Source organism: Thalassophryne amazonica, chromosome 15, assembly GCF_902500255.1.
Source record: "Thalassophryne amazonica chromosome 15, fThaAma1.1, whole genome shotgun sequence".
NCBI classification, from domain to species: Eukaryota; Metazoa; Chordata; class Actinopteri; order Batrachoidiformes; family Batrachoididae; genus Thalassophryne; species Thalassophryne amazonica.
The window spans coordinates 62998319-63018986 of NC_047117.1; the positions used below are offsets into that span (position 1 = coordinate 62998319).

The window sequence follows — 20668 nt, forward strand, 5'->3', positions numbered from 1 at the left end:
AAGTAGTCCTGCACCCTGAGACGCAAGAGCCCGGGCTGGTACATAGGGTTTAAGTAGGTCAGCTAAGTAGGGAGGTGCGAGTCTATGAATAATTTTATATGTTAGTAACAGAAACTTAAATTCTGATCTCACTGGGACTGGAAAGCCAGTGAAGAGATGCTAAAATGGTGTAATGTGGTCGAATGTTTGCTCCTGTCAAAACTCTGACAGCAGAATTTTCAACCAATTGGAGGCCCCTAATGCTGGACTGTGGTAAAACAGAAAATAGAACATTGCAGTAGTCCAATCTAGAAGAAACAAATGCATGAATCAGGTTCTCAGCATCAGCCAAGACGAGATGGGATGAATCTTCGCTATATTTCGCAGGTGGAAGAAAACAGTCCTCGGTCAAAAGACAATGTAGGATTAAAAAGTTACCCCAAGGTTCCTCACTTTGTCAGTGTGATGTATGACACGTGAGCCTAGGCTAAGCATTAGGTAATTGATGCTGATGTCTCACTAGACCAAGAACCATCATTTCAGTCTTGTCAGAGTTTAAAAGTAGGAAATTGCAAGACATCCAGCTTTCACTGATGCAAGGCAATCTTCTCAGGATTTATGTGGATGAGATTACAGTTATCGGCATGTATAACTGAGTATCATCACCATAGCAACGAAAGGTAATCCCAAAACAGCGCAATATGTGCCCAAGGGGTGGTATATAAAGGGAGGAGAGAAAAGCAGGGGGCCTAAGACAGACCCTGTGGAACCCCAAAATTTCATGTCACTAAGGTTAGAGGTAGTGTTTATTGTACAAAACAGTGAGAACGACTGGTCAGGTATGATGTGAACCATGCAAGGGCACTCCCAGTAATCTAAAAATGACTTCCAGCCTCTAGAGCAGAATATGGGGATCCATGGTGTATCCATAAATACACACAAGTTTACAGATCATACATGCAAAATAAACATTGCAAAGTACACTCTGTTGAGTCAGTTCCAATCTGCCTTCAACAAACTCAGAAAAATAAGAATATTCTCAGACGTACTCATTGGGGAACTGTCGTTTTTTTTCTGTCAAATTTATTGTTTAAAAAATGTTGTCTGCAGTTGGTGTTGTGATCACCATGACAGCCCCTCAGATCATCTGAGAGAGTTGAACTACGCTCAGTCCAGCTGTGTACATAGTGCACAGAGTTGTGTGAATGTTTGACTTGAAAACTTATTTTGTTTCACAGGTAACGAGCAGAAGATGCAGAGAAGTCTTCCTATATGGTTTTGATTATTCAGGTCCTTTAATGGATGCAATCTAAACATTTTGGTCTTATTCGTTGAATATTTCAGATTCTTTGCAACTTTGTTACAAAAATGCAATGAGCAATGAGACCAACAACCACATAAACTTCCCCCTCACTCACACCCCACTGGGTGATAGAAAAATTAAAAAAAAAGTCTGAGGCTAAATCAGGAGTATTTGGCTTGACATGTTATTTCTATTCCATCTATGGCCAGAATGCTCTTACATTCCTAACGATACACAGGTTTTAGGTCTTGTTAGTTCAGGATTGCCCCATGGTAATAGTGTGATATGTTTATGTGACTAAACTAAATGCTGATGTAACCGATGATGCGGAATCTCAGAATGCTCCGAAATTGCCAAACACTGCAGGATGTCACTTTTTAAGACTATCTTAGTCAAGTTATTGAAACAGTTTGTGTCTTAATTGCAGTAGAAATTACATCCCTTCCACTTCTCAAAATACAGTTACCACTCATGGAGCAGTTTCATTCAGAGGGCCTTGATTTTTGAAATCCTCTTTCTTAATAGCTTTCCCCAGCAGAGATATTTGACCAGAACTTATTGTGCATGTGTTAGAAAGTGTGCACATTACCACTGGCTGTGTTTGGATGTTTCTAAGCTGTAAGAAATACATAAAAATCAAAAATGGTAGCTCAAGCTCACTTAAAAATTCCCTTTTGTTGCAATTACCAAGCTGTGGAACGATTCATCCCACGTAGAGAGGGAGAAAAAAGAAAATGAAAACTTGAGAGTGACAGTGAATGGGCATCCAGGGAGATGGGGAATGGAAGATAACGCAGATAGAAGACAGTGGGATTGCAAAGGAGGCGTAACATCTTCTTCAGGGCAGAGCGGTTTAATTAACGCTGTTATATTCACCACCTTCAACAGATCAAGAGCAGTTTCTGTCTGATTTTCTCACTTTACAATCTCCCTCTCAATCAGGCTTTCTCCCTCAGTTCACACATTGACTTTGGTCCCACTGTTTATCTACTAATTAATGTAAATTAGAGCGCATCTGAAATGAAAACAACACCAGATTATAACCTATTCTGTCACAACACCACATGGTTCGGCATCACGCTAACTGATCACTAAATCATGACACGGATTTTTCACTGGACTCCCACAGAGTAGTTTTTCCTTCTCCCTCATCCCTCCAGACTCAGATGTGTTGTCTTTGTACATATTTAATTCATTCTTGAAGAGAGTTTTTAATTAGGGAGCACTGCTCTGGCTACATGTGAACTCATTATTCTGTTTTTATCTCCTCACAAGCCTTCGGTGCGTTTGAAGGCGAAGCAGGGGTGTTTACACAGGTCAGGTTATGACACGGAAAGTGGTGATCACCACAGCGCGCAGAAACCTCCAAGTTAGGAAATGTCTAGAAATACATGTGGCAAGAAGAAGAAAAAAGATAAATTATCACATAATTGTCTATGGCCATGCTGCTCTGTGCACGCCCGATCCCGTCAGATCTCAGAGTCAAGCAGAGTTGGCTATGATTCGTACGCCGCTGGTAGATCACCAGAAGCTGCATGTGTTTCTTCATGTAAAACTGGAGTGGTGTCAGGAATGGAGGGAGGGTCCTTGGTTCAAATCCCCATCAGACTAGAAAGGTCCTTGATCACCAAGTGGCTCCTTGTGTGCAGTTGAGCACTTTATGTGGCCAGCACGCTGACCTCGGTGCGTGTGTGGTGTGTGTGTGTGTGTGTGTGTGTGTGTGTGTGTGTGTGTGTGTGTGTGTGTGTGTGTGTGTGTGTGTGTGTGTGTGTGTGTGAATGTGAAGCATTCATCTTCTGCTTTGGATGGAAAACCACAATACAAATGCAGTCCATTTGCCATTTTCAAATGTACTTGTTCATGTTTGGCTCACCACCACATGAACGCCCCCCTCAGTCCGTAGCTCTCCTCTGTCTAGTGAGAATGTGAGAATGAAAGTCTGTTACAAGGCTTTTCGCTAAACTGCTGAAACATGTTGGTGAAATTTCCACTTAGTCATGCATGTTTGCCATACCAACTAAAAGAGCTGCTGAAATAGGATACACTTGCTTTAAAGTGATGAGAGACTTATTACAAACAACGCATGTGCTAGTGCATGTAACAGACCCTGTGCTGACTGTAGCCTTTAAATAGTGAAATATAAATACGGTGCAATCCTAGATCATTCAATTGTATTTTAATGTTTCAACACCAAGTCAACTGGAAGTTTTGTAGTATTTGTTTTGAATCAGTTACTGATGTATTGAGGCTCCATTCAGCACAGCTCGTGATGTCTTCCTTTTTGATACAGACTTCAGAACAGTGATCAGAACGGTTTTTCCAAATACATCACCACAGTGTTTCACATTTGTGTCACTAATTTGTAGAACTAACAGAAAACTTTGGTAGTACTTGCCAGCCTCACATTATGCTGTGTAATTCTGGCTTCAGTTTCCCATTCTATTGTATATTGGTCAAGGTATTTGTCCATGTAGTTATAGGTTACTCTTTTGCCTCCTCAGTCAAGCTCAGGGATCAAACTGTGTTCCAATTTTTTCATGTAAGTTGGTCATGATGTAGAGGGATTGTTTGTACAAAATTTTGTTGGATAAACTACTTTTGTTGTCATTTTACAGGACATTGAATACCACTAAGTTTACCATGTCATTGTTCAACAATATGAATATGTTAAAATATATATTTAAACTAGGTTACTTTTCCCAGAGTAAGTAAGTATTCATATTCTTCTTTGAGTTCTCTTTTCTCTTCTTTGGATCATCTTTAATTTTCTCTCTGTCTCTTTGCTTCCTTGATTTGTCCTTCTTAGCTTCTTCATATGCCCTGCTGTTTTGTTTCATCCTCTCACAGTACAAATGGGTGCATTTGACTGATGATTTCTTTTTAGTACTTCCTTCCATGGCTATCTGCAAAAAAGTTTTGATTAATCCCATCACCACATCTAGTGTTATATTGATTTACTGTTATCTTCATCATTACATCTAGAGTTAATATTTATTTAGTAGTGTCTGTGTCATTCCTGTATATTTCTAATGTCTATATATATGTATATATATTACATGCTATTGTATTGTGGAGGCAAAAAAGGACTTTTGACTGTCTGAGGCTGTTTGTGGAAATGAAAAGTCAAGAAATTGACAGATTAAATAACAGGCTTTTAATTTGAGGCCTCCAACACGCACGCAAAGTCAAAATCAGAACAGTAGGATGTTGAAAAAGTGTGTGCACACAGCAGTTCTGAAGGTGAGCTTTTGTACATTCAGAGAAGGGCGGGGCTGTTGCAAACAGTCATGTACATTTTGCCAGTAAATGAAACTATTCAGTTTTCCCATGAAACTCTTGCTAAAAATGAATGTTATCAGAGTTTCAGCTGTGGAGGAGAGACAGGGGAGTTTTATCAGTGCAGCTGCAAAACTGCAAGGTTACAAAGATAATGAATAGAGTTTAGATGCAGAAGTTTAGGGCGGGTTATCTGTAAGGCAAACATGAATAATATTGACATGACAGTATATATATATCAGTATAGAGCCATTATTAGGCATTAAAATGCAAGCCAGACAATATATTTCCCTGTCTAGCTTATTTTAATCATTCAGCAAGCTATTTCAAACAAAGAGTTGGATAAATACAAAAAAGGGTGCCATACAAAATATGTCACGGACTGTACATGCATCACAGACTTTACACATTACATGTTCTGAGCCCTATATTTGTATGATATGAACTAATCTTATGTGGAGGAAATATTTAAAAAACAGCCGGTACCTGTGGGACCACATTGCGCTGCTTATGTGGAAAAAACAAAACAAATCATTTGACCAACTGGACGTGAACCTGCGCCGTCCAAAAGCAACTTACCACTGACCTACAGAGCTGTTCCTTGAAGCTGCGGGAATCTACCTCATATCAGGAAGGACATGGAAGTATTACAAAAAAAATTAAAATCACACACCATATAAAAGCACCGCATTTATCAGCGAGCAATACAAATATGAGCCGTTCTGTTCCTCTATAAATGACACATGTTCGCAGTCATACAGTCATGTAATGACATGAATGAGAAGCAGTTCACGTCGTCTCATTCATGTCCACATCTGCTTTTGCGTCTCCAAACTGGCCGTGCACAGCGTGTCTTGTGGATGATGCGTCACGTGGAACAGAGCTCACGTGGGTGACATGCAGTGGTGGGCACACTTCCGATAATCCGATAACAGATAATTATCGAAGATAATGTTTTCATTATCGGATTATCTTTTTAGATACTTTAAAAACCATTATCGGACCAATTATCTTCCGATTAATTTTTGTCCGGTAACTTTTAGACCGATAAACAAAGGAAACAAAGCTGAACAGCGACAAGCATTTTTAAAATTTAAAATCAGTTCAGCACCTACCTATTAAACGTTTTATAACAGATGGACAGTTATACTCTCTGCTAACAGAAGAGAGCTGCTTCTATGAAAAGCATCTCTATCCTCTGTAGACAAAGGCGAAATGGCCAAAAAAATAAATAAATAAATAAATCATTTCCTTTAACACCATACCGATATGCTGGCAATATCACCTAAGTCATCCAGAGGCATACGTTTTTAACTTATGGTTCAAATTTTAACCAAACTAATTTTGGAGAAGTTATTTAAAATTACTGTCATGTCTGAAGTTTATAAGTGAAAATATCAGATATATGTTTTAGTTTAAAGTAATGTGCTAATTTTTAAGGTTTTATGAGCACATGCTGTGCCCGCAGTGCATTATGGGTAGGATGATGTAATCTCAGTACGATCACGACAGGACAATTGCATTCAGACACTCTGTTCAGGCTCCACGGACAACAGCATTAAACTCTAGTGCCTAAAACTCTCGTGAATATATTCTCTGGGTTTATAGATGTTGTTATTGTATTTGTAAATTACCAGGACATTCATCTCCATGATGAGTGTACGTATGCAAACTAACGACCACAACTGTAGTCCAACTGTGTGCACCTTCCTTTGCTTTTATACATCACTCTGTGCTCCTCCTTCTCATTAGAACAAATATTCACCACAGTATTTCATCCTTTTTTGATATTCTACCACTGTTTGCCCTTCCACAGTTTTCCTTCTTGAAACCATATCCACCCATCTCCTCCACATCATCACAGTTGCCTTCACCAATATTAAAATCTGCTCACATCACCACTGTTTCATCCTTGAGTATACTCTCTGCCACATCATCTGTCTCACTCCAGAAATCTTCTTTCTACTTAATTTCACCACCTACCTGTGGGGCATATGCACTGATGACGTTCCTCATCACCTCTGCTATTTCTAATCTTATACTCGTCAACCTGTCAACACTCAACACTTAATATGCTATCCCCTCAGAACAACACTATTACTTAAACTTATAGCATGATAACAAAAGGAGAAACAGGCACACCGCTTGCCCTGACCTTACACAAGAAAAATCCCTAAAGATGCACTGCTGTAATATTGTTAGTTTTTTATGCACCACATATCTACAACAAACTCATAGAAAACTGCAACTCTGCTGCAGTTCTGTTCTTTCAAATCAAAAATAGACATTTGCCTGTTATGAAACCACATAATTTGCATTTTTTTTATTGTATGTTTTTATTTATTTCAAATCTTTTCATGGGATTGACATGGATGTTTATCTTGTCAGCTACAACATCATCATCAACAACAACAAGTAATCAATAATATTTATGTAGTGCTTCGCTAAATAAAATTTAATGAACCATTTGAATAGTTTCTTCAGGTTTTAGTAAATCAAGAATACTCTTCAATTGGCAGTATTATCAAATTATACATCATGATATTTTTTTCCATTTTATTGATCAGTATGGGAAAAAACTATGTTGATGTTATTTTTTGCCATATTGCCCACTACTACTTAAAATAGCGGGAGTGTGATTTTTCCAGATAAATCCAGAAATCCGGCTTTTCCGGCCTTTGCCAATCACACCTATGAATATTGATCATCTTGACCACCACAAAAATTTGTGGCATATAATTGCTTTTTCTTAGTGAACGATAAGGGTTTATGCACTTTTACTGCTGTTGTGGTTTGGCCGTTGTCCACATCATGGGTCTGTCTGTTTGTCCATGTTCGTGTGTTAATTGTTATTGTCTTCTCTGTGCGTCCTTTGTTAGTATTTGTTGTGTTCTTTCCCCTGTCTATGTCAGTCATCCTGAAAGTGAGGCACTCGTGAATCATGCAAATCAGTTTTTTTTGGGGAGGAGGGTGTCATATGCACATGCGGGGTCTGTGTTGGTAAGCATAATGGCTGCTCACCGCTCCTTTTTGTGCCTCTGATGCATGTCTTCATGTCACTCCGCAAGTAGTCCATTCATCTGTCATGATGAAAGCAGAAAGACCCTGCAATCATTGCGGAAGGTTATCTGATGTGTTCTAAGAATTTGGATGTGGGCGGCGAGCTATTTCTTTCTTAGCTGAAGCTCACAATGGGACAAAAATAAATGGAAAGACAGACAGTGGAGTTCTTATTTTTGTTTTGAAAGTATAATATATTCTGTAGTCTACTCCAAACATGACCTGGTAAATTACGCATAAGAATAACTCCCTGACATGGTCACACCAAGACGCAGAAAGCAAGACAGAAAAAAGTATTCCTTGCCCATCAATCACGTGAATAGCTTCAGTTGAGAAGACTGATGGGAACATGAATGATTCAGGTAGGCAAATCCAGTGTTGTCTTTCCTTTTTATGTGCAAGTGTACTTAAACATAATCAAGCGATCCATTGATCATTTTTGGTGTGTGCTATTAACAATGTTAAGAGATTCTGGGCTAGCAAAGTAAGGTTAAGCACTGCAAGCCAGGTTCACAAGAATCTAGCTTGCCACGAACGTGCACGACTTTGCTGTTTTTCAGACTGTCTGATCACAGATGAGTAAATTAAGTACTTTTATTTTTTTTTGTGGCATTTTGGAAATACGGGCTTTCTCAAAATCTGCCCCAGTGAATAAATTAAGCGCACCTCTCTTCTTCTGTGCCGGTTAACGGCAGCCGGCATACTTATTGTTGCATCAGTGCCACCGTCTGCATCAGTCTGTTATAGCAGTACTAAATCCTCTCATTGAGTTCAGTATATTTCAAGTATTTAAAAAGCCAACACTTCCCCCTCCTACTTGACCCTATGTCTAAAATACATCTACAGAAACTTCTTTCAGGCCTATAATTCTAAATTCTGAGAGAAGCTCTTGCCTTTCTCTGGAATATTTGTTACAATACATGAGGACATGCTGCACTGTTTCTGGCTGTGGACATTCCAAACATAGTCCATCCTGGTGCTTTCCTAGGAGGAAGAGAGCACTGTTAAAGAAAGTATAACTAATTCTCAGTCTAGCAATAGTGACTTCATCCTTTCTTTTCCTCCTGTTTCTTCTACAGCTATTTACTGAATCTGTCACTCTACTAGCTACTGAAAATAAATGCCTACCCTTAAGCCTCGGTCCCACCGAGTGAAGGAGTGAAGAAGGAGCCACGCACCCTGTTTTTTTGTTTCGTGAGCTATCGTGGCATTATAGTGGTTCAGAGTGGCTCTTAGAGGCATTATCTTCAGTTAACGAGGCTCCTCTCTGAGCGTGGCGCTAATTTCAAGATGTTCAAAATTTAGCAACATCAGCGTGGCGCAGTTTGTGTTCAAGTTACTGCGACGGCTTAGAGGCATTTGCGTGGTGCTTACGAGTTTGCAAAAAGTCCATTATCCGTGCGCCTGGCACCTTCGCAGGACCTCAGAGGCTATTTTTGGAGCGGCTCCTCCTCTTGCGCACACAATTGCACCTGCTCTGTGCGCTGGACTCTATATATTTTGTAGTGGATTAATCATTTTCTGCCAAACCTTGGATGGTGAAAACACTTCTAATCACTTCTGGCATCACAGAGGACTGTTTCATCTGGACACTTTCTTCCTCTCTTTCCTGCTCCATGTGGAATGTATTTTGAGCAGCTTAAGGGAATTATTTTTAATGTTTTTTTTATAGCTTGATAAAACAGTTCCTTGCTATAAAAGTATGTCTGTATGTTGATGTCTGTTGTATGTAAAAGTATGTTGATTTAATATCTTGTTAATGGATCACTGTGTGTGCGCACTGAGGCAGGACCCAAGAGGCTATTTTTGGAGCGGGTCTCCTCTTTGCGCACCAAATTCCACCTGCTCTGTGCGCTGGACTCTATATAAAATAATTATTTTGTAGCGGATTAATCATTTTCTGTCAAACCTTGGATGCCGAAAATACCTGTAATCACTTCTGGAATTAATGTATCACATGAGCTCCGCTGTGTGTGCACACTGATGCACTGAGGCAGTAGTGACTCCTCATCACGCTTCAAACGAGCATTTAGGCAGAACGCCAGCTCACAAAAGAGTGATATTTCAGTCAATATTGGACGAACACAAAGTTAAAATTTGGGTGACTGCGTGAAAGTGGATGTGTGTTTAAAGCCATGGAAGATAATAACTCCAGTGGAGCAGCTAAGAGCTGTGCAGTAGCACATGTGGAGAGCGCGCAAAAGAGCGATTTTGAAGACATAACACAAAGTTAAAAGTTGTATCATGGTGACTTGTAAGCTGCGGAAGAAATAAAGAAATATATATATATTGAAATGATCCACAGGTGTATATAATAAAACGGCCACCTCATTCTGTATGAGAACGGCACCGCGCGCAAAAGAGCGCTTTTGCAGAAATAAACAGACGAACACAAAGTCAAAAGTGGAATCACGTTGTAAAAATGGTTGTGCTTAAAGCAGAAATAAACGGACAAACATAAAGTTTTGTGTGTTTAAAGCCGCAAAAAAAAACAAAACAAAAAAAAGCCAGAGAGCCGCGGAGCCAGCAAGGAGCACAGAGGCGCCTCTCCAGGAACCCGTGGTTCGGGTCTAGCTGGTCTGGTGCATTACAGGTGGACTGCAGCCTGGCGCACAACTGCGGAACTGTGATGGAGTGTCTATTTTTGGACTGCGTTAAAAAAAAGAAAAAAAAAGAAGGGACATCTTTAAATGCTGCTGTGAATCTGTGAATTGAAAACCCACACTTTGAAGGGACCAGGTGTGGGATGGCTGGAGGTTTGGACCAAACTCATGCCTAAACGTGCGCCAATATGGCGCTATCATGGCACTACATGGCTTAGTGTGGCTGATGCGAGCCATTCGAGGCTCTAATGACAGGTCGGTCGTGGCTCACTAGAGGCTGCTACGCGGCACATGCAGGGTACAGAGAGGCACATAGTGGCACCTTCATAGTGGATACGTGTTAAGATGAAAACGTGGGTCATTCTTCAAATAATCACCCCACACCCATGCATGGCTCCTTCTTCAGCCTTCATTATTCGGTGGGACCATAGTCTCCTGCCCCCAGCATTTTTGCTGTTGTAAGTTCATTTCCCTCCTGACAATACACTTGCCCTCTGCTTTGGAAAGATTGATACTGATGTCTTTACAGTTTTTTTGACTAGCCTAGCCATATCCACCCTCTCATTTGTTGAGATAACTATATTTACTGGAACCCACATCAATGTTATCTCAACCCCTTTCCTTGCAACAATCGCCAAAAGAATGTTGTAAATGAGGTCTTGCAGCCTCCTTGATGAACCTGCCCCAATACTATTGATAGATGACATAGAGTCAAGTCAGTGTGCACGGTTTGCACTGTATTTTATTAAATGTATTTAAGTAATAATACTGTGTGTGTGTGTGTGTGTGTGTGTGTGTGTGTGTGTGTGTGTGTGTGTGTGTGTGTGTGTGTGTGTGTGTGTGTGTGTGTGTGTGTGTGTGTGTGTGTGCCGGGCGGGTCGCTGCGTCATGGTAGGTGTGCCTCATATTTTCTTGCTTTATTTTGTCCTTTGCCAATCACACCTTTGAATGTTGATCATCTTTAAACACCTCTCTTACTTGATGCTTTTTTGGATCATAATGGAAACATTTGCAAGCATCATGTCTCTTAAAATTTGTCTCCAGTACACTCAAAAATTTGTGGCATGTAATTGCTTTTTCTTAGTGAACGGTTAGGATTTATGCACTTTTACTGCTGTAGTGGTTTGGCCGTTGTCCGCATTGTGGGTCGTCTGTCTATGTTCGTGTGTTAATTGTTATTGTCTTCTGTGTGCATCCTTTGTTAGTATTTGTTGTGTTCTCTCCCCTGTCTATGTCAGTCATCCATGGTTGTCATCCTTGTGGTCTGTCCCCTGTCTGTTTCTCTGTGTTTTTTGTTACTTATGTCTTTATCATGCGTTCCTCGGTTTATCTTATGTTTCCCTGTTTGTACTTTGTTGACTTTTGAGTTCCTTGTTAGTTTTCTGCTGTTGTTTCCTTGGTTTGGTATTTTTTGGTTCACTTTTTACTGAGATTATTATTATCATGATGTTTTTGACTTTACACACCCCGGGTTTCTGTTGAATTTTGAGTCGAATGTCATTTCAGCACGTGTTTTTCAACCCGGTCTCCCCTAATTTTGCTCGTTGCTCGTTTGTTCATTGGTTCCTCTGTGTATTTAAGCCTGCACCATTTCCTTGTTTAGTTGCCAGTTTCTTCTCTTTGTTTCCTCCTGTGATTCCGTTTTGTAAGTATGCTGATTATCTTTCCTCCCGCGTGTAGCTTTGCCCAGTTTATTAGGTTTGATCATTCTGTTACCGTCATTGTTTTTCCTGCGTGTTTGGACTCTGTCAGGTGTTTTGTTTTTTCACTCTCATTTTTCCCCTGTCATACTCACGTTGTTTGTTGGACTGTTCTCATGTGTTTGGATTCATAAATCGCCTGTTATCACCTACCTCCCGTTTGACTGCCTGCATAATTGGGTTTGTTTTCTACCTGCTAATCAAAACAGCTGCACCTTTATAACACTGCTTTGTCTTCTTCTGCTGTGTACAGGATATCACCACAGCCTCCCCTCCTCTCCCTGTACCACCACAACTGGCTCAGATGGTCACAGGTTACCATCAGGCACCGTGTCCACTGAATACCTGAACCAGGGCAGCTCCACTAAAGTCCTCCTCCTGCTCTGTAACACGGCAGGATCAGGCCAACAATCTGTGAGGTGCGCTGCAAGCTGAGAAACAGGAACTTATCAGTTGAAGACTGATGAATTCACAACCTGTTATTCATCTCTTTTCATATTATGTCCTTTTTAAGTTTGATTCTCTTGCTCTTAGCTGAACATTGACATTGAGCACATTCTGATGTATACACCAAAACCTTAAAAAAAGACCCATGTGTGCCTAATGGTTTGATACCTCATATTGACAGTAAGTGACATGTCATGACATCGGACTTAAAACTGTGGTCACCAACCTTTTCTAAAACAACAAATTTGTAGCTTCAAGAAGTAAAAGCCCCCGTGGAGGAGCACATGTAAAAAAGTGTCAAGTCTCCTTATTGCCTGAATATTTTGATCATAAAGGTGAGAAATGTGACTGCTGAGAAAAAAATAACAATGGGAATTTACAGACCATTATGAATCTGATATGAAATGGATGCTATATTAATAGAAATAGGCATAGCTGAGTGAGCACATTGCACTTCAGTTTGTGATAATTGTTAGTAGCATATGAATCCATTTTTCATTAAAGGTGCCATCCCTTTGTGTTTAAATCAAGTTATTATAAAGTAGTTACTGCTACATTTGTTGCTTGTTTTTGGCTGATTCTATGGCAAACACGGTGATTTCTCTTACATTTTACAGACAACATGAAGGAAGGTTCAAAGTTTACTGTTGACTGTGTAAATGGTTAGTCTCCCACTGACTTTTTTTTCTGCAAACTGAGTAAAACTTTTGTAACTGTAACATTAGTGTTGACATCTGACACACCAGAGCTGTCCAGCACATATCCAGCAAAACGTTTACCTCAAATATCCCAACAGGATCTCTGTTCACCTGCATTTACTAGCTGTATCCATTGTTTGTTGGCATTTCTTCCTCACCCTCTATTGCAGTAGACTGTGTTCTTAGTACATACTGTCCAATTAAATTCATTGCATCAAATTTTGACATAAATTGAAGAATTAATACTTACTTTAAAATGTTCAATAAATGGTCATAAACAGTTAAGATACGCATTCCTTCATTTAACAAAAAACTCTCACCTTTAATAGATAGAGAACTATGACGGGCCACACACACACACACATGCACAGACTCTACATGATTTGTACTTGAGGTAAAAATTTGAAATAATTGTGATAATGATTTGGAGTTATCGTAAAGGTCTAACTTAAACCACACTGAAATTATGAGTCCGTCCATGTAGGTATGATACCTTTGTCTGTTCCTGTCTCCACCACATTGTTTTCTCAAACAGTTAAGAGTCAGACAATGACTTTACACCTGTCTGTTTGCATGTCAGGTTTGGACCTCCTTTTCTCATGCACGAGGACAGGAGTGTCTCCTGGGAGCAGCTGCAGCAGAGCATCCTCAGCAAGCTCTATTATCTGATGGTGAATGGAGCCCAGACTCAGGTAGTGCCAACACCACCTGTCACTTCTTATACACAGTCAGAATTTTTGATTTTCCACCCACACAAGAGGGATTTTAATACTGTAATTTCTGTGCTCTTTCTTTTGTTTTCCCTATTGAACTACACTGCTTCCTGGGGAAACCAAAACATCTCTTCTAAATGGGCCAGGACTTTAAAAACATGAGTGAATTTTTTTCCCCAAAAAGTTTTGAAATAGACTTTTGATTGGTAATGTGTACTAATGTCTAAACACTGTGTTGTTGCACACAGCTACTGAAATTTAGATTATTTTATTAAGTGAGCACCAACTCAGTGTCTTTTACATGCTGAAGTCTTCAGAATGTGAATCAATTCTTTGATTTTGTAACATTTTAATCACATAATCTGAGACATTTAAATTAACCTTATTTGGTTCTGCAGACTCACACTGTTAAAACTTCTTTGAACAGAGGATTTATACTTTTATGGAGAAAGTGTGAATTCCAGTTGGCAAATCACAAAACTCCCAAATGCTCATTTTGCAGTGCAAAAGGTAAGAGGCTGAGTTTGATCAGATTATAATGCAACTGACAGTTTAGTGCAGCATTTCCATGCATTACAATTATCAATTAAGTTCCGTCTTCCAGGTCTGACAAGCTGATATTCACAAAATTCATCAAACATTCTGCACTTTTCAGTTATTGTCCACATTAAATCAACCAGTTTGGAATCAGTCTCTGTTAAAGCACAAATAAAAGGTCTTTATTGACAGTTCATTGACATTACTTTCTAATATATTGTATTTCTAATATCAATAATGGTATCTAATATTAAATTATATTAAACTAGCTGGGGTACCCGGCACTCCCCGGGTTAACCTGTTTTAGACACAAGCCAAATGCCAATCATTTTAATCAAAACAATTGCCCAACATTTGTTTTTGTAATGCTAATGTCTTAGAAATATAATAGTTAATGGGCTAAAGTTTGTCCAGCAGAACTATAAGAGGTGGACTCCCCAAACTAAGTGGAAATACTTGGTTAAAAGACAAACACATTTGAAGTCCTTCATGCAGACTTTGTTTTGCAATCAAATTTATAACAAAATTACACATAAAAGGTGGGCAACAGTAAATGTAAATATCAATGAATCAAAATTGAGGTCGTGGTGTATTTCACTGTTTTTACATTGCAATTTTACAAACATAACATGAATGTATTCAGACAGGAAGGCAAACTGGGTTGTACAGGACAGTCAGGTGCTTAACAGTTGAGAACATAAAGTAGCTGAAGAAACAGAGATGTCCAACACATATACAGGGCTGGAAATTTGAATCTGCCTGGTCATACACACAGCCTCAGCCTAAGCATGTTGTTTTGCTGAGTGTGCTGTGGCTGTGCTGTGCTGAGTGTGCTGTAGAAAGGGATTAAATAAACAGAGATGCCCAACACATATGGGTGATTCTTAGACTACGGACACTTATTATGTCCTTTGATCATATTGTATGAAAAACAGAAAAAAGGGGAAATTTCACACTTTTATAGTTATCTTTACAATGAAAGTGTGTTAAGAAATTTGTTCTAGTAGTCTATGATGACTTTTTCACCTTTTTTCAGCATCATTATATGCAAATATTGCAGTTTTGTGCTTGTCCCACACCCAGACTTTTGATTTTCAATGATAAAAATGAATGGTAAAGAAACATTTTTTCTAATGTTTTAAAATATCTCTGAATAAAATATCAGTAAAATAATCAAAACATAATTGGGGTATTCAATGTCATACAACTGTTGTGATTTTTTTTTAAACAAACTGTAGTTGTCCCACACTGTTGCCGTAATTTCCACCACAACACTGTAATGTCCCTAAACAGTCTGTATGAAAGATTGTTTGGGTAGTTTCTATGGAGATAAACAGTGACATCAGAGCACATGTATATAGCGCCAAACTGAATGGACATGCTCAGTCAAAACACGTGGCATGGGAGACATATGCCATGTGGAAGTGCATGCTTTCAGTGATCTTTGCACATCACTCTGTATGTAATTAATTCTATTGAAAATGTGCATTTCTTCCATGAGATAATTAGTATACATTCTTACCAAATAATTTATAGCCTTACTAGTATTAGGTTAATATTTTGTTAATTAAGAAACCAATGAATATAAAAATATGTTTTGGCTTGACTATGTAGTATTCTGTTCAGTTTAAACTGTCTGAAAGTTTCATGTAAAAATCTCAAAAAACATAGGAGATACAGACATATGTATGTAACAGTCATAATATTGGGTCACAATAATTAGCTTAATTTATTGTAAATACAAAGGAGAAAACAAATGGTTTTTATTTTAATCGGAACTTCCTTAAAAATGACACCATATTTTAATAATTATGGTGTCATTTTTTTCCTCTCTGTTGATACTTGGATATGAAAATATTAAAATCAACAGTTTGGGCACTTTAATTTTTTAAGTTTTTTATTTTTATTTTTATTTTTTTGTCTCATACCTACATCAGTAGTCCAGGCCCCTTCACACATAGTGCGAATAATTACAACTCATGGTGACTCATGGCGAAACAGCTCGTATGAGTGAACCACAAAACATTGCGCCGAAGGGCCGGTGTGCATGATCCCAGTGCAACGGTTCGTGCGTGCGACGGTGTAAAATGGGCTGCATTTATATAGCACTTTTCCATCTGCATCAGACGCTCAAAGCACTTTACAAATAATGCCTCACATTCACCCCAATGCCAGGCTGCTGCTCACTGCACACTGGGAGCAACTAGGGGATTAAAGACCTTGCCTTGATTGACCTTGATTTTCCGGTCAGGTTAGGATTTGAACCGAGGATCCTGTGGTCTCAAGCCCAACACTTTAACCACTAGACCACTAGACCATCACCTCCCCAGTGTCTTTCGAGCAGCTGCTCGCACTGTGTTCCATGGGATGAGGTGCACCACATCGTGCCGCTGATGTGAAGGAAAATAAAATAAAAACCAGCTCTATAATTAGGGAATATCACTGGGTTGTTATAAATAATACATAAAAGGGGACACAATACAGAACCCCGTGGTTAAACAACCTTGGTTAAAAAACAAAACAACAATACCACGGGATTCTATCCCGCATGTTCTGATTACCAGAGGGAAACTTTACCACTGCGCTACAATCACTGTCTTATACTAGGACCGTGAAATGGCTAAAATCAACAAAGCAGATAAACGTATTTTCAAAAAAAAAAAGAAGAAAAGATTTTTCTTTCATCAAAACATTAAATCTAGGCTTGCATCTCAGATGTACCTTCTGGCAAATTGTAGATGAACTTTCAGGTCTTCTTTTTAATAAAACTCTCCTCTGTGCCACTTCACATGAAGCTGTATAACTGGGGATACAAAATGCAAAACATGCACTATGCACAATTTCTCCAATCACAGCCACAGAAGCCTATAACGTCTGGGTGTCTTGGTGGCTTTCCTCACTCTTCTACTTATATATACACTCAACAAAAATATAAACGCAACACTTTTGGTTTTGCTCCCATTTTGTATGAGATGAACTCAAAGATCTAAAACTTTTTCCACATACAGAGTATCACCATTTCCCTCAAATATTGTTCACAAAGCAGTCTAAATCTGTGATAGTGAGCACTTCTCCTTTGCTGAGATAATCCATCCCACCTCACAGGTGTGCCATATCAAGATGCTGATTAGACACCATGATTAGTGCACAGGTGTGCCTTAGACTGCTCACAATAAAAGGCCACTCTGAAAGTTGCAGTTTTGTTTAATTGGGGGGGGGGGGTACCAGTCAGTATCTGGTGTGACCACCATTTGCCTCATGCAGTGCAACACATCTCCTTCGCATAGAGTTGACCAGGTTGTCAGTTGTGGCCTGCGGAATGTTTGTCCACTCCTCTTCAATGGCTGTGCGAAGTTGCTGGATATTGGCAGGAACTGGTACACTCTGTCGTATACGCCGGTCCAGAGCATCCCAAACATGCTCAGTGGGTGACATGTCCGGTGAGTATGCAGGCCATGCAAGAACTGGGACATTTTCAGCTTCCAAGAATTGTGTACAGATCCTTGCAACATGGGGCCGTGCATTATCCTGCTGCAACATGAGGTGATGTTCTTGGATGTATGGCACAACAATGGGCCTCAGGATCTCGTCACGGTATCTCTGTGCATTCAAAATGCCATCAATAAAATGCACCTGTGTTCTTCGTCCATAACAGACGCCTGCCCATACCATAACCCCACCGCCACCATGGGCCACTCGATCCACAACATTGACATCAGAAAACCGCTCACCCACACGACGCCACACACGCTGTCTGCCATCTGCCCTGAACAGTGTGAACCGGGATTCATCCGTGAAGAGAACACCTCTCCAACGTGCCAAACGCCAGCGAATGTGAGCATTTGCCCACTCAAGTCGGTTACGACGACAAACTGGAGTCAGGTCGAGACCCCGATGAGGACGACGAGCATGCAGTTGAGCTTCCCTGAGACGGTTTCTGACAGTTTGTGCAGAAATTCTTTGGTTATGCAAACCGATTGTTTCAGCAGCTGTCCGAGTGGCTGGTCTCAGACGATCTTGGAGGTGAACATGCTGGATGTGGAGGTCCTGGGCTGGTGTGGTTACACGTGGTCTGGGGTTGTGAGGCTGGTTGGATGTACTGCAAAATTCTCTGAAGCGCCTTTGGAGATGGCTTATGGTAGAGAAATGAACATTCAATACACGAGCAACAGCTCTGGTTGACATTCCTGCTGTCAGCATGCCAATTGCACGCTCCCTCAAATGTTGCGACATCTGTGGCATTGTGCTGTGTGATAAAACTGCACCTTTCATAGTGGCCTTTTATTGTGGGCAGTCTAAGGCACACCTGTGCACTGATCATGGTGTCTAATCAGCATCTTGATATGGCACACCTGTGAGGTGGGATGGATTATCTCAGCAAAGGAGAAGTGCTCACTATCACAGATTTAGACTGGTTTATGAACAACATTTGAGGGAAATGGTGATATTGTGTATGTGGAAAAAGTTTTAGATCTTTGAGTTCATCTCATACAAAATGGGAGCAAAACCAAAAGTGTTGCGTTTATATTTTTGTTGAGTGTATATACGCTTCTGTGAATGTGAGTCGAGAACCCTCATAGTAGGACCTTTGCCTGTTGCATCACCAGCTGTGTAGAGGAGGATTTTCTTAAAACTTACATGCAAAATTTCAGCGGCAGTTTGCCAGAAGGCACATCCCAGCCTTTTCTGATTTAGAGTTGCACATTTACAGTTTGTCCAGCTCCACTTTTCTGTTTACATGACACATAATCTGTAGCATAACTGCTTTCTGCTACCTCACACTAGCAATGTAGACACATTGTATGTGCTCACACCTGATTTTAAGACGAGCACGCTGATGGGTACGCGGATAAATGCAAGTATATTTGCTATATAAAGAATGTGGGTGATGTGCCTGAAAATGGCAAAACTAGCAGTGACACCTCCACTGTGCCAGGTTTTGTGCCACTGTTTTGTGCCAGGTCAAAGATGGGGCCAAATAACTAGAGTTGTTTTCCTTGATTCATAAAAGTTGCATGAAATTCAAACTGTAAACTTTTGATTAATTCGGACAGATGTGAGTGAAAACAGCTTTCTCAGCGGTGGAAATACAAATGATGGCTCAGAAGTAGTTGAGATTCAAAATACGTTTTAGTCCATGTGCATTTAGACATTGACCTGTTTTTGACATTTTAACATTAAAGCATATTAGAAGTGAAACAGTTAACGATAATGAGCTCATAGAATGTCGACTTTAATTTGAGAGTATTTTCGGGCCAAAATTTTGAGTACAGCTTGTTGTAGGTGTGACTGTACTGCACTCATTTTTGTGATTGATTTAACAACACTCCAAGAGATACACAACACCTGAAACCAGCTCTAGAGTTTTCATCTACTAACTTATCGATCAAATAATAATGAGGAATAACAGCTGGTGGTGAAGCAGCTCAAATTGTGTAATTACTTTAGGCCACACACACACACACACACACACACACACACACACACACACACACACACACACACACACACACACACACACACACACACACACACACAAAGTGCTGTAATTCGTACATCGTTTCCACAATTTAGATGTAATTATCTGAAAATGAAAGACAATGGTCTGAATTGTTTACCTTCAGCTCTAAAATGATAATATAGCTAAAATAAAAGTGTTGTTGCTACATAACAGATCCTCAGCAAACAGTCTCAAAGTGCACTGCTGCCCCACTGTGGGTTAAACATGCAACTGCAGCCACAAAGTGTTAATGTGCAGTCAGTTAAATACCATAAAATGCAACATACAGGTGTGTTCTGTCACACCAGTGTTTTGTGTCAGGAAATTTACCTCAACATATTTTGTGTCATCTGTAAACTACATTATAAACCCACAGCTGAGGTTCCACCCACGCATTGTCCGTGTGTTGGTAGTGTTTTGTTTAAACCCATCATGGACATCACCATAATGACGGGCAGCATGTAAAGTGTCCTCGTCCAAAGTAAGCAGGCAAAGCGAAACATCAGCCTGTTGTTTACTGATTGCTATCTTGGTTACTTAGTAACTTCCATAAAGCCTGTTTGACCAAACACACCCTTGTGCTTTTCTTCCTATTAAAATAGTCACAAAGGTCACTGGGTTACAGTTTACACTGTTTATTTTTACCTGGGAAGGAGCTCTTCATTTTACTGTTTGATCTGTTACGGTATTGTTCATTTTGATGTTTAATTTTGTTTGTATTTCTGTTTTGTTTTATTAGTTTCAAGGATTTTTAAAATAGGTTTGTTGACTTTATCAAAATGAATCATGTTGAAAATATATTGCAATAATTTTTATCATCTTTTTATTGTAATTAATGTAGTGAAACATTAT

General features: G+C 39.6%; 1 protein-coding gene and 1 long non-coding RNA gene across 2 annotated transcripts in view; one reads left to right on the forward strand and one right to left on the reverse strand.

Annotated features, from left to right (window-relative positions):
• Positions 1-20668, forward strand: part of usp43a (ubiquitin specific peptidase 43a) — a 388273-nt gene that overhangs the window by 253782 nt on the left and 113823 nt on the right. The window contains exons 7-8 of the mRNA XM_034187735.1: positions 12175-12340; positions 13647-13758. Coding sequence (XP_034043626.1) covers positions 12175-12340; positions 13647-13758 — 278 coding nt within the window. The remainder of the gene's footprint in view (positions 1-12174; positions 12341-13646; positions 13759-20668) is intronic.
• Positions 8244-10751, reverse strand: LOC117525803. The gene is made up of 2 exons (XR_004565150.1): positions 10648-10751; positions 8244-8747 (listed from the first exon to the last, which is right to left on the reverse strand). It is a non-coding gene; the product is annotated as an uncharacterized LOC117525803 (long non-coding RNA).